This window comes from Suricata suricatta, chromosome 5, assembly GCF_006229205.1.
Source record: "Suricata suricatta isolate VVHF042 chromosome 5, meerkat_22Aug2017_6uvM2_HiC, whole genome shotgun sequence".
Lineage (NCBI taxonomy): Eukaryota > Metazoa > Chordata > Mammalia > Carnivora > Herpestidae > Suricata > Suricata suricatta.
Genome location: NC_043704.1, coordinates 144,571,399 through 144,585,885, shown reverse-complemented (window position 1 = coordinate 144,585,885; position 14,487 = coordinate 144,571,399). Strand labels below are relative to the sequence as shown.

General features: G+C 43.3%; 1 protein-coding gene across 1 annotated transcript in view; it reads left to right on the top strand.

The window, feature by feature from the left end:
* Positions 1-517: 517 nt before the first annotated feature.
* The window catches only part of DYNC1LI1 (dynein cytoplasmic 1 light intermediate chain 1), a 45,362-nt gene continuing 31,392 nt past the window's right edge, over positions 518-14,487 (top strand). Inside the window, exons 1-2 of the mRNA XM_029940390.1 lie at positions 518-752; positions 957-1,030. Of these exons, the coding sequence (XP_029796250.1) occupies positions 607-752; positions 957-1,030 (220 nt within the window). The 5' untranslated portion in view covers positions 518-606. The remainder of the gene's footprint in view (positions 753-956; positions 1,031-14,487) is intronic.

Below are 14,487 nucleotides of genomic sequence, written 5' to 3'. Positions count from 1 at the left end.
CGGCGCCACGTGAGATTGCAAAGTGAAGAGCCCAGAAATCCGGACCGCAGTGACTCTCCGGACACAGGCTGCACAAAGCCTCTTTTGCGGGGGGGCGGCCCGTTTCCATCTTGGCACGGGTGAAGTGTCTGTGTAGGCGGGTGACCGGGGGTTCAGCCTGAGTCCGGGGGTTAGGGGGGTAAGGTGGATGGGACAGCAATGACAGTGCAGGAATTACACGCCGGCTGCGGGGTTTGTAGACCTGACCGAAGAGTGGGAGGGAGCACTGCTCACCTGACACGCCCCAACCGGCTCTGCTGCAGCCAAAAGCTGCGGGTGGGGCGGCGGGAGGCTCCTCACTACGCTGAGTTCAGTAGAACCGGGGTTTCAGCACCACGGCCTGCCGGGTCGCCCGCGCACGCGCATTCCTCCCGCGCGGCCTCCAGACTACAGCGCACGCGCAGTGCGTCCTCCCTCGCCCCGGCCGTCCCTGCAAGGCCCGCGGCCCCGCCCCCGCAGGCCCCGCCCCGCTCCCGTGTGCCGAACGCTCCATATCCGGGTTCCCGCCGCCGCCGCCGCCGCCTCGCTCATTCAGCTTTGCCGGGAGCGGTGTGATTCCCGACCAAGATGGCGGCTGTGGGGCGAGTCGGCTCCTTCGGTTCCTCTCCGCCGGGATTAGCTTCGACTTACACAGGCGGCCCCTTGGCTAACGAGCTAACATCCGGCAACGGCGGCGCCGCAGCAGGCGACGACGAAGACGGGCAGAACCTTTGGTAACGACCCCACCCTTCCCTGGATCCCCGCTGGCACTCCCGGCCCTGCGGGCACCGCGGGATCCCGTGCCCGCCGAAGCTCGGCGCCGGGCCCAGGCCACTGCGTTCTCGGGCAGCCCCCGCTCAAGCGCGCCGAGGCCGGGTGGTGCCTCCCGCGGTGGGGTCCCGGTCCCCGGCCTCAGAGTGCGCCTTGCTCCCCGCTAGGTCCTGCATCCTCAGTGAGGTCTCCACCCGCTCGCGCTCCAAGCTCCCCGCAGGGAAGAACGTACTGCTGCTGGGTAAGTGTCCCTCGCCTCGCTCCGCCCCGCCCGGTCCCCACCCCACCCCACCCCACCCCACCCCACCCCATCCCGGCCCGGGTCCGGGTCTGCCCGCCCGCTCGCCCGCTAGCTTTGTGCGAACGGCCGGACCTGGCCCCGCCCCGCCGCCGGACCTGTAGCTGACAGCTGGGGAAGGGGGACCCCAACCCCGGTACCTGTGGGGACCGCCCTCCCCAGAGCCCTTCCTCCTCCCTCGCATGTGGAGGTGGCCCTGACTGTCTCCTCTGGGAAGGACAGAAAGCGATATCCCATCTGAGGGATTCTAGAGGCTTGGGGTTTCCCTAGAAAATAAGGACGGTTTTTCTTTCATAACAAAAACTAGTAGCAGGAGGCCCTTTGCGAGAGCTCCAGTAGAAATGGCATGCCATTAATATTTAATAGCTGACTCTTTGTATAATTGACAGGGAAGCTAGAAATTGAGACCTTGTAAATCGTGATAAATGTTCCTATTTGATTCAGCCTTTCGGGTACAATGGACTAGCATTGCAGATGCCTTTTTCATTGTCACTTATAATTCTGATATTTGTAAAAGGCAATAGAACACCTTACTAGTCCAGTCCCTTTGAGCCAAATGATTGAAATAAGGAGAAATGGTCTAATGGCTCTATTCTGTTCTGTGTTTTCTCTGCTCTCTGGAAGTTATGTGTTTTGTTTCTTTACTGATTCTCAGGGTGGGCATCGAGGATCTTGAGAGAATAAATCAGATTCACATTTTTGCAAGCTTAGCTCCTGACTCAGTTACAGAAGCCATTTCTTTCATACTCCTTAAAGTGAGATGTTGATGCTTGGCTTGTAAAATGATGGTTAAAATTTAAAACTTTGGTTATTGGTGTCTAAGTCTAGTTTTATGTACATCCAAAACAGGAAAGGAAACAAAGAAGTCAAATACTACTTGATAGGGCCTGCTTTTAATAGAAATGTTTTGGTGGAAACAAATTACTTATTTTTCATGAATACTGCCAATGTTGAGTGTATGATTCTTGCTCTTTAAAGTGACATGGAGCTAGCTGAAAAATTAGTTTGTTTTTAATGTGATTGAAGGTACCTACTGCAGATTAACCTGGATTCAGTCACAGCCTTATAATCTTAAACAAGTTCCTTGATACCTACAACCCTCGATTTCTTCATCTTTAAAATGGGTATTATAGAACTTATAAAGCCTCCCTCTTAGAGTTATGGGGAAGACTGAATGAGATAAACTTGTAAAGTGATAACAGCACAGTGGCTTTTTGTGATGGATTTCTCTCAATTAGAAAATGTTTTATCAGAATTCTCTTTTTAAATATTGAATTAGTGTCCACATAAGTGATATTTTTAGGGCAGAGAGAGATTTGGATCCGAAAGCAAAAACAAACAAACAAAAAAAACAAAAACACAAAATCCCAGAAAGTGTTTTAGGTTTACTAATTTAAACAAATTACTGTTAATTATAAGCCTAAATGGACTTACTGTGACCTCATTGAAGTGGATTATTTTTTAATTACTCCAAGTTAAATAAGACTTCTCTTCAAATACTGTCATTGTGAGGATAAGATTCCTGCATTGTGTTTTCATTTTGTAAGTTCCTCCTAATTATTCGTGTGTGTTAAATACCATTAGATGGTTCTGTTTGTTGTGAAACAAAATTGACAGCTTCGTTCACTTTTGATGTTCCGTGTTTGTGCTGAAGTTGCACTGGGCTTTTCCTTTAACCCCTTTTTTAAAATTTTTTTTGTGGTTTTTATTTATTTTTGAGAGACAGAGACAGTGCAAGCAGGGGAGGGTCGGCGAGAGAGGGAGACACAGAATTGGAAGCAGGTTCCAGGCTCTGAGCTAGCTGTCAGCATAGAGCCCGACACGGGGCTTGAACCCACGAACCGTGAGATCATGACCTCAGCTGAAGCCGGCCGCTTAACCTACTGAGCCCCATTAACCCCTTTTTTAACCTGACTCTGACACTGGGTCAGAGTAAGTGACTGAGTGTACTTAGAGGCCCCAGACCCCAGACGCTCCTATCCTTCCATACTTAGAATAGATTAAATTTCCTTCCTTATGAGCTTAATAGTTTGTAAGGCTCCCTGTCTAGTGTCAGGTTATAAAACTTGAAACTTAAAATTTTTCTTTGAGTACTACTGGGATTTTCATCAAAGTCCTTTTCAATGTTGGAAGAGCAGATTTTTATACAGATTACATAAATAGGATTAACGTTTTAAAATACCTGTAAAGAGGAGCGCCTGGGTGGCTCAGTTGGTTTAGCATCCGACTTCAGTTCAAGTCATGATCTCACAGTTTGTGGGTTCGAGCCCCGCGTCAGGCTCTGTGCTGATCACTCAGAGCCTGCAGCCTGCTTCGGATGCTGTGTCTCGCTCTCTCCTCTGCCCCTCCCCTGCTCATGATTTGTGTCTCTGTCTCTCAGAAATAAATAAATGTTAAATAAATAAATAAAATATCTCTAAAGATTTCTTAAAGATATTTTACCATCACAAGTTAGGCGGCATTCAGTCTGTGCTGGTGGAGGGAAGAAATATATAAATAGGGATTGTGGCTTTCTTTGTTAGGAGTTTGAGGGCAGACTAGGATGCTAGGCAGAAAAGGATGCTTGGCTCTAATGTGCTTTTCATGAATTATGGCCATCTCTAGAATCCTGTATTTAAAAAGCAAAATCTGAGACTGTGACAGGGTTTTACATTTCCAAAAACAACCTGAAATAGGAGCAATGATCAAGGCTCATTTACTGCAATGCAAACTGCAGTTTAACCTTAGCTTGCCACATGGTTTCCTGTCCCTCTGGCTCTGGGTGAGAAGGATCAGGACCAGTGATGTATGCACGTCTATAGGCCATTCTAAGTATTTTCATATAAATCTTAGTTTATCTCTTCTGCCGCCCCCCTTCTTTCCCCACCTACAAGTCTGAGAGGTAGATGTTAGCACCACTTTGTAGATGAGATAATGAATTAAAGACCTCTTAAGTGAGTTTTCCAAGGTCACACAGACCCTGTGTTCTGTGACTCTGGCGTGGCTTTCCAAGTTGATACAATTCTTCGCAAGGGGGAAAGTGCCACATATTCTTCCTACTGCATAACTTTTTTTTCAAAAAGCTATCTTTGAGTAAGAACACTAGTAATTGTTTTGTAAAATCCATATATTTGTTGGATTCTAGGCTGAAGCTTATTGAGGAACACCACTGGGCCACGACACTTGTGTTTAAGGGGTCATTTAATCTACCTAGGCCGGACCCTTAGTGAAAACCAGAAACATTATGGCATTAGTGTTTAACCATTTTCTTTCTTGAAAGATTTTGAGAATGAGCTTCAATGAAGTTTTTAATAGTAAAGATAAAACTTTTAGTGCATGTATTTTAAGTAGGATTTAGCTTATAACTTGTCCTTTGAAGAACTATTTTTTCCTTTTTACCCTTAATATTTAATCAATTTTTACTGCATTGGCAAGTATATTTTAATAGATGCTTTTGAAAGGGCATTTACTCTATATCTTGATTACTTTTCTGTGTTTTGTTAAGAAAACTCCGTAAGGAAAATAATAGTACCTAACATTTATAGAGCACTTATGAGGACAAGCCATGTTAAGATTGTTTACAGAATTTGATTATCCCCTTAAAGATCAAGAAACAAACAGAGCTGTTAAGTAAATTGCTGTAAGTTTACACAGCCAGAATCAACATCAGGAATCTAAATCCTGTAGCCTACCTCCAGAGCCAGTACTTTTTTTTTTAATGTTTATTTATTTTTGAGGTGGGGAGGGGCAAAAAGAGAAGGAGAACCAGAATCCGAAGCAGGGTCTAGCCTCCAAGCTGTCAGCACGGAACCTGACACGGGGCTCGAACTCACAAGCTATGAGATGATGAACTGAGCTGAAGTCGGATGCTCAACTGACTGAGCTACTCAGGTGCCCCATATTTTTTTAAAATATTAAGTTTTTATTTATTTTTGAGAGAGAGAACCAGAGTGTGAATGGGGGAGGGGCAAATAGACAGTGACACAGAATCCAAAGCAGGCTCCAGGCTCTGAGCTGTCAGCACAGAGCCCGACACGGGGCTCAAACCCACAAACCCTGAGATCATGACCTGAGCCGAAGTTGAACGCTTACTGACTGAGCTGCCAGGCACTCCTCTCTTTCTACTATTTTAAACATGATGATGAAGGACAGGGTTCTAGTCTGGGAAGACAGTTTGCAGGAGTAGTACTGACACTCGCTGCTGGCCCTCTATATATACCTCCTTTCAGTTTATGTTCCTTGACAGGCTTGAGCCACCTTCAGTGAGAATAAAACCCCAGTTGATGCTCATTATTCATGGTGATTATGTCCAAGAAAGTCACCACAACCCTGAAATAACCAATGCTGGGGAGACACACTGTTCTATTCCTGTGGGCGGCCGCTCCCAACATACTCATCAACTGATCAATATATAACCTAACTGGGTTTTGTTTAAAGACACCCTCTTTCCTAGGTGTGTGTGCGTAAATATATATTTGGCTAATTAACTTATTTTTGACCGATACATATATTTGTTTGAGGGATTGTAAGTCATGGTCAGGAGCACTCTCACTGATGCCTGATGGGAGCTTGACCAACACAGGTATTGTCTCCAAGAGGCACCGCACAGCCTTCCTGCACTTCGGAAAGCCAGACAGCCCTTGAGCGCTACATGTAGGGGTTATTTCAGACAGCCGAATCACCAACAAAAAGCACGGGCATGTGGCATACGTGGTGCTGTATAGACGGTGACAAGGATACTTGATCAGATCCTGATACAGGAGGCCGAGGGTCACCTCATTCAGCCTGCACTGGGAACCTGCATAGCGGGCGACTCAACATTTCTGCTGCTCTGTGCGTGTCCACGTGGGATCATGAAAATGCTGCAGGTGTTGATTCTTGGGGTACCACATTTTAGCCAGGAGGCAGTCTGCATATAGAGAACCCGAACACTGAAGATGAGCTGTGTGTGGTAGATGACCCAAAGTTCGGAGCCAGCTTAGCGGGGGGCGGGGGGGGGGGCGTGGGTTGTGCCAGGGTTGGGAGGCGGCAGCAGAGCCCTGGGCCACATGAAGAGCGGGGTGCGATGCTGGCCCAGCTCTGAGCAGACGGAGACCCTGGGCAGGGCCGCCGAGCTGGAGGGCTTTGTCTGAGGAGCCCCGACGGCTTCTCCACATGTCGCACTTGAGCTGCTTACAGCAGTGGATAGGAAGGGTCTATTTAGTTTTACTCTTTGGACATACTCGGAACATAAATGAAAAGAAACTTGTCTGGGCAGGATTTTCACCCTGTAGCCACCTTCGGTCCCCTGCACTCACTGGTTTCGTAGAGCATGGGCAGACCTGGAGGCATCGTGGGCAATGGTTGTGTTCCAGCTGGGAGCCCAAGCATCTGTGCACAGAGAGGGAGGAAGGCAGTGGCCATGACTTCCACTCTAGAGAATCCCCCTCCCCCAAGTTTGGCTCAAGGGGGAAGGTGAGATGGGGCTGGGAAGGAGCAGGGCAGCTCACCTCCTACAACTCCCTGCACAGAGCCTGGCGCAGGGCTCGAATTCACAAGCTGTGAGATCATGACCTGAGCCAAAGTCAGACACTTAGCTTAATGGACTGAGCCACCCACAGTCCTCCAGAGCCAATATTAACCTATACATTGGACTGTCTCCCTAAAAGAAAAGAGAGCTTTCTTTGTAGGAAAAGTTAATATGTTAAAGGAATTTTATCTGGTTCTCTGATGTATCTATTTCACTACAGAATATCTCATTGATTTAGATTAAATGAATTCATTGTTTTACTAAGATACATGTGTAATCTTGGCCCCCAGCACAGTACCTGGCTTATAAATAGAACATCAGTATAACTTTATGATTGGAGGCCAACATAAATTAATGAAAACTAGTTGGCCCTTTGGTAAATCAGGTAAGCCTCATCTTTCTCATCTATACATTAAAATATTTGGATTTAGTGATCTGTAAAATCTTTTTTTTTTTAATGTTTATTTATTATTGAGACAGAAACAGCATAATTGGAGGAGGGCAGAGAAAGAGAGAGACACAGGATCTGAATCAGGCTCTAGGCTCTGAGCTGTCAGCACAGAGCCCCATGCAGGGCTTGAACCCACAAACTGTGAGATCATGACCTGAGCTGAATGAAGTCAGATGCTTAACCGACTGAACCACCCAGGCACCCCATAGTGATCTATGAAATCTTACCTGATACCACATTCTATAATTTTTTTTAATTCCAAATCTTGGGTTATTAAATATTTTTAAGTTTTTTTAATTTATATGTTTTGAGAGAAGGAGAGAGCGAGCACAAATGAGGGAGGAGTGGAGAGAAGGAGACAGAATCCCAAGCAGGCTTTGCCCCATCAGTGCAAAGCCCAGTGCAGGCCTCAAACTCACAAGCATTGAGATGACAAGCTAAGCCAAGATCAAGAGTCAGATGCTTAGCCGAACCTGTCACCCAGGTGCCCCAGGTTATTTAAATATTTTTAAGAAAATATTTTGAGGACTACTGCAGTTGGGCTTAAATGAAAGTATTGGGGCACCTTGGCAGGCTCATTCTGTAGAGTATGTGACTCTTAATATCCAGGTTGGATGTGGACATTACTTAAAAATAAAATCTTTAAAAAATTTCCTTGTAAACATGGCTGTTTGATTCCACCAGGGAAGAAGTCTAGAGACGCTATATTTTTCCCTGAAGGTGCCCTTCCAGGGTTGTGTGCAGCTGATAAAGCCCCACAAAATGCTGAGCAGCTTCAGGGAGTATTTTGAAATAGTCATTCTTTTCAGGTGTAAAATAGCTTCTGTTATGCTTGAATTATTGGTGGGAAACCTCAAGATACACGGTGGAACTAGAGATCTGTTCAGAGAAGTAACTTCTGTGTGAGGACTAACTTTGAAAATAATGAGATTATTCAGTCTGAAGCTCTTAACTTGTGAGGAGCTGGGATTAAAGATCATCAAGGTTCCAGGACTTCTGGAAAACACAGACTTTTATCAGTCGGAAGTATGTCAGTGCTCTTTTGAGGAATGATTGGTTATGGGAATATGATGCAAAGAGTGGAATGTAAGCACATTTTGGATGCTGATATGGATAATACTGCACTAGTAATTTTTAAAGAATTAACAAAATTATTTACTGCGTGTTATGTGGTACTACTGTTAAACATTGCCAAATATAAAGTGTTTTGAGACTCCAGGGGCATATTGACATTTTACAGTGGTCAGAGTCAGCAACCTATTATGTAAAGGGCCAGGTAGGAAATAATTTAGGCTTTGCGAGCTCTATGGTCTCTGATGTAACTGTTCAACTCTGCACTTAAAGCCCCCAAACACCTATAAATAATTCATATATAGATGAATGGGTGTGGTTAACCAAACCTTTATTTATAAAAACAGGTGGCACCAGATTTTGCCTGTGAGCGGAGGTTTGTAGACCCCTGCTTTGGGGTGTTAACGGGTATCAGTTTTGTCACTAAGCACAGATGCCAGTTAATAGAGGTTTCTGGCTAATGGAATATGATGTTTGGTCATGACAGGGGCTCAGTAAATGTTGAATGAATGATGACCAGCTTTACTTAGGTATCATTGTTACTCCAGCTAGATGTATAGTCTGAACACAGGTGGAAGGGGTGTTAGGAGGAGTTCATGTATTTCCTCCGGCGCTGAGAGAGCTCGAGCACGCGTGAACAAGGGCACAGCTTGAGTTAGGAAACAGGAAGGACCCAGTGAGTGAGTGACCGTGGACTGATCTTTTTGGCCTTTATTTTACTTATAAAATCAGGGATAAAACCAGATCATCTCTTCCTTCATTTGTTCATCAAACATTATTAAATTGTGCTATGCATAAAATGCTTTGCTGAATCATTTGTGGAAAACAGACAAATAAGACTCCATCCCTGCCCTCCAGGAGCTTATAAACTCCTGTGGGGAAAGACTTTTGAGTAAAATCAAATATGTCAGTATGAAATAATTTTAAGTAGGTCACTTAAGATTTTGCAGGAAAGCTGGTGTCTGAGTAAAATGTTGCTGAGAATCGTGGGGAAAAGAACACTGGGGGCTGCAGACTGAGGAAGCAGTTACAGTAGCTGCAAGCTAGTGGAATAGGCCGAGACAGCTCAGGTTGTTGGAACCTTCCTAGAGGCACCGGGTCTCAGAGTCAGCCCTGTCTACCATTTGAAGCTGTGAGACTGGATAAAGTACACCCTTCTGATCTGTTAACTGAGATTTTTTAATACTTGGATTAAAAGAACTAAAAGAGGGGCACTGGGTGGCTCAGTCATTTAAGTGTCTTTTTTTTTTAATGTTTATTCATTTTTAAAAGAGAGAAAAAGAGCACAAGCAGGGGAGGGGCAGCGAGAGAGGGAGAGAGAATCCTAAGCAGGCTCTGCATTGTCAGCAAGGAGCCCAATGCAGAGCTTGAACTCAGGTACCCCGAGGTCACGACCTGAGCCAACATCAAGAGTTGGACGCTTACCAACTGAGCCACCCAGGAGCCTGTGTCTGATTCTTGATTTTAGCTCAGGTTATGATCTCCGGTTTGTGGGATCAAGCCCTGCATTAGGCTCTGCTCTGAGTGTGGAGCCTGCTGAGATTCTTTCCTGTCCCTCCCGTGCACTCACTCTCTCTCAGATAAATAAACATTTAAAAATAAATAAAAAGAACTAAAAGAAGTTATATCTTAAAGCACTTTCTTCTCAAAATTGGAAGTCACTATTTTATTTATTTGAGAGAGCACTAGCAGGGAGAGAGAGAGAGACAGAGAATCTTGGGGATCAGTCCCATGACCTGAGCCAAAATCAAGAGTTGGATGCTCAATCTACCAAGTCACCCAGGCATCCCTGAAAGTCACTGTTTTAAATTATAAAGTAATACATGTTTCTTGTCCAAGTAAAGAAAAAATTATGAAGGTAAGAAAATGAAAATAACGTGATACTACTGCCTGGAGATACCACGTTCATTTTTTCTATGTGTATGTATGTGTGGGATTTTTTCTTTCCTTTTTTTTTTATTTTTTTAAAGTACGCTCACCGCCCAGCATAGAGCCCATTGCAGGGCCTGAACTCATAACCCTGAGATTAAGACCTGAGCTGAGACCAAGAGTCAGATACTTAACCATCTGAGCCACCCAGGCACCCCTTTATATTTGTTTTTTAAACAAATAGGCTCATACCTTATATACTGTTTTGAAAAATCAGATTTTTAAAATACTTTATGTATTTTATGACAATAGATACAGGTTTCTTCCTTTTAGTGACTGAATAATATATTTAGCTATACCATAATTACAATTGATGAAAAGACAGGTTATTATTGCTATAGCTAATTTTCCACTTGCCCAGTATTATCTTTGGGATAAATTCCTATAAATTGAATGGCTAGGTCAAAAGTATTTATCTTTGAGTCTTTTTTTCTTTTTTTTACACCAGTCTTTCAGGGAAGTTGTACCATTTTGGGTTCTTACGATCAGTATACGAGAGTTCTTATTTGTCTAGTACCATTGCTAACACTAAGGATTATTCACTTTAATCTTCACTTATTAGGTAGGTAAGTTATACATTGGCATCTTAATTTAAAGGCAGTTTAACTATAGTTTATATATATCGTATTTGTTGAGTAAAAACTATTACTTCAGTGTGACTTTTGACCTTGCAGAGCATAGGAACATAGCCATTGGGATTAGCATTTATTGACTATTGTAAATGTTTATTGAATTAAGCTCAGTGGTTTTCAGTTTATGTCTAGTCAGTGTGAAAGTGAGGGAAATGATAAAGGATAAATTATAAAATTTTTTTAATGTTTATTTTTGAGAGAGAGTGAGAGCACAGGGGCAGGGGAAGGGCAGACAGAGAGCGAGCCACAGAACTTGAAGTGGGCTCCAGGCTCCACACTGTCAGCACAGAGCCCTGCGTGGGGCTCGAACTCCCGAACTGTGAGATCATGAGAACCTGAGCTGAAATCAAGAGTCGGATGCTTGACCGACTGAGCCATCCAGGTACCGCAAATTCTATTTTTTAACGTGAATTACTGAATGATGATATTCAAAAGTAGGGCTTTGGCCAACAGATGGATGGGAACATCATATGTTAATGCCTGTTAATTGAGTGTTCTGCTTTATTATGTATCATGCTTACTTTTTTACAGAAGAGAAGTTTGAGCCCCAGGTCACAGCCGAGCTAGGATTCAAGATTGGGTTTATCTAACTTTCCACTATACATGTACTCCTTGACGTGTTAGAGGGATGTCGTCTTGAACAGCCATGGGTAGGGCGCCTGTGGCTCAGTCAGTTGAGCATCATCCAGCTCCCAGCTCAGGTCATGATCTTGCTGTTCATGGGTTCGAGCCCCACCTCAGGTTCTGTGCTGACAGCTAGCTCAGAGCCTGGAGCCGTCTTCAGATTCTGTGTCTCCCTGTCTCTCTGACCCTTCCCTGCTCACACTGTCTCTCTCTCGCTCTCTCTCGCTCTCTCTCTCTCTTTCAAAAATAAATAAAACATTTAAAAAAAAATTGAACAGCCATGGGTAAATGTTTACTTACAGCCACTGGTGCAGCTGCTACAGCTGCTCAGCATCATCTCCTTGCCGGCCCTGGCTGGCAAGGGTCGTCCAGATAACTGGTGAAGACCCCTCATGGCTCTTGTCGCCAGAGCTTTCAGATAAAATAGGGTGATTTGTTTTACATCATGCAAGGCCAAATAAAACAAAAGTTAACTTCACAATGTTGATATCTCACCTGCATAAAGAAGGAACATGGCAGGCTAGATTTCCTTCTGTTCTGATTATCATGATGCTGCAGACCGTGATGGATCCAGTCTAGGTGCGGGGATCTGCAGCAAAGCTCTACATAGAAAGCAGGATCCGGCGCACAACCTGTGCAAGGCAAGAAGAGCGAGCACAGTGTTTCGGCCTTCTATGACAACAGGAGAGGACACTGGGAGGGCGGGAGGCAGAGGATCGCTTATTTTAGATTTCGTCTTTCCTGTGTACGTTGAGTGGAGAAGGCCAGAAGCTGCTCCCGGGACAATGGCAATGTCCGTGGTGTTTAGGAGCATTGCTGGATTCTAATCCTGACCCTTCTTTAACAAACTGCTTGATTTTTCAGATTACCTTTTAGGATTATCGTGGGGATTATGAGATGATGTTTGTAAACTGCTTCAAACAGTGGCATACACTGGAAGTGTTCAAGATGGCTATTATTAATGTGTTGTGAGCGCTTCATTGTTTTGCTTTGACAGCTCATTTTCATGTGATTCATGTTTTCATGTTATCTTTTAAACACTGTTGATGTCTTATAAAAGAACTTTATTTCTAGTGTATCACTAAGAAGTAACAAATGATAATAGTCACAGAACTTTAAATCCATCACCATAAATTTTGTTTGGTTTAGGCCACCTCTGTTTAGAAGATGATGGACAAATGGAAATACTTGACTTGTCCAGGTTTACACAACTAATGATACTGTTTTAGTTAGAAATCACATCTTCTGACTCCTCCCATTTCTAAATCTGTTAATTAAATTGTCATTATAAAGTTTATGGATGCTACATCTGGTGTTGAATTAGAGATCTTTTGAGTTAAAACAGTATCATGAGCACATCTTTGCCCGTATACTGTTTCAGTGGAGTTTATGGAGATTCTTTTATAATCAATTTGGTTTTCAAATATGAGCTCAAAAGAAGTAAGACTGTATGGCCGTTCTTGCTTTATGCTAACACTGAAGTTCTTTTGGGGTGCCTGGCTGGCTCAGTTGACAGAGCATGCAACTCTTGATCTCAGGATTGTAGGTTTGAGCCCCACATTGGATTAAGGGGTGCCTGGGTGGCTGTTGTTTAAGCAGCTGATTATTGATTTCGGCTCAGGTTATGATCTCACAGTTTGTGAGATCAAGCTGTGCGTCAGGCGTTAGGCTCTGCATTGACAGGAAGGAGCCTGTTTGGGGTTTTCTCCCTGTCTCTGCTTCACTCCCACTTGCACATGTGCTCTTTCTCAAAATAAATAAACTTTAAAAAAATAAAATCTTAAAAAATTAAAAAAATAAAACTGGGTTCTTTTGGTACTTGGATCTTATACTTGGCTCACAGAGAGTGACTTTTTTGAACAGTTCTCAGACAAAGAATTTGCAATACGGGCTTTTTTGCTGTGGGGAATTTCACTGTAATGAAATCAACAGATCTTTCTTCCTTTGGTTCATCCACTAGGACAGGGTTTGACCTATAGACTATTTCTGTATAATCACAAGCCAAGAATAGTTTGTTTGTTTATGTTTTTAAAGAGATGGAAGGAGAAAAAAACTAAAGATGAATATGTGATAGAGACCGTATGTGAACTACAAAGCCTAAAATATTTGCTATCTAGTTCTTTTTTTAAATCTTTTTAATGTTTTTATTGTTTTTGAGAGAGAGAAAGAGCAAGCAGGGGAGGGGCAGAGAGAGAGGGAGACACAGAATCGGAAGCAGGCTCCAGGCTCTGAGCTGTCAGCACAGAGCCTGATGCGGGGCTTGAACCCACAGACCATGAGATCATGAGCTGAGCTGAAGTCAGATGCCTAACCAACTGAGCCACCCAGGTGCCCTTCCATCTAATTCTTTACATAAAAAGTTTCCCAGCACCTAGATGAGGACATGAAAATAACTCTATTAAATATAATTTGATCTAATGAAATATTTCAGTTTGCTTTAAAACACATCTTTCAAATATGCCCTCTTTAAGATAATCTAATATAAAACACAAGTTTAGATAAAATATTTAGAGAGTAACTGTAACATCATCACTAAAGGGCACTTTATAGAAGGACTTGCATCTTCGTCTTCTTAAACAGGAACTCTCAGTACTGGGTAAGTGTATGTTTACAGACGGGTAACCGTTTGGCGGGCATGCTGAAAGCCAGGATGCCTGTTTCACTGCCAGCTGAAGGCCGAGGAACCGGAGATAAGGCTTCCTTCCAGTTTAGTTGAGACATGTAGATGGATTCTTCCAACATTTCTTGAAGTCACACAGGCCCCATTGCTCTACTTGCCACTTTAAAGATATATTACTTGCATAGAGTGAAGTACATATGTAGTTACTTTTATTTTGCTACTTAAACCATTTGGCTCTGTGTTTTTTCAAAAATAACTTGGAATTTAGTGCCTTTTGTTTCCTGAACGGCTTGGTCATGAGAAAGAATTTTTATTTTATTTATTATTTTTCTCCATGCTCTCCATGGCTCTTTGTGGTTTTGATAACATAGGAGAATTTTAAGCTTTCATTTTAAGTGATTCTAAGACATGTTTATGCGATTTTAATAGTTTGTATCCTTGATGCAGGTACTGTAATGCCCCTTAGTGTCATAAAAGTCACCTGAATATTCCTATATTTCTGGAGAGATTTTTGTCTTCACTCTTTATGTATTAGCATTGAATACTTTTCTTTTTTTAAGTTTATTTATTTTGAGAGAGACAAGA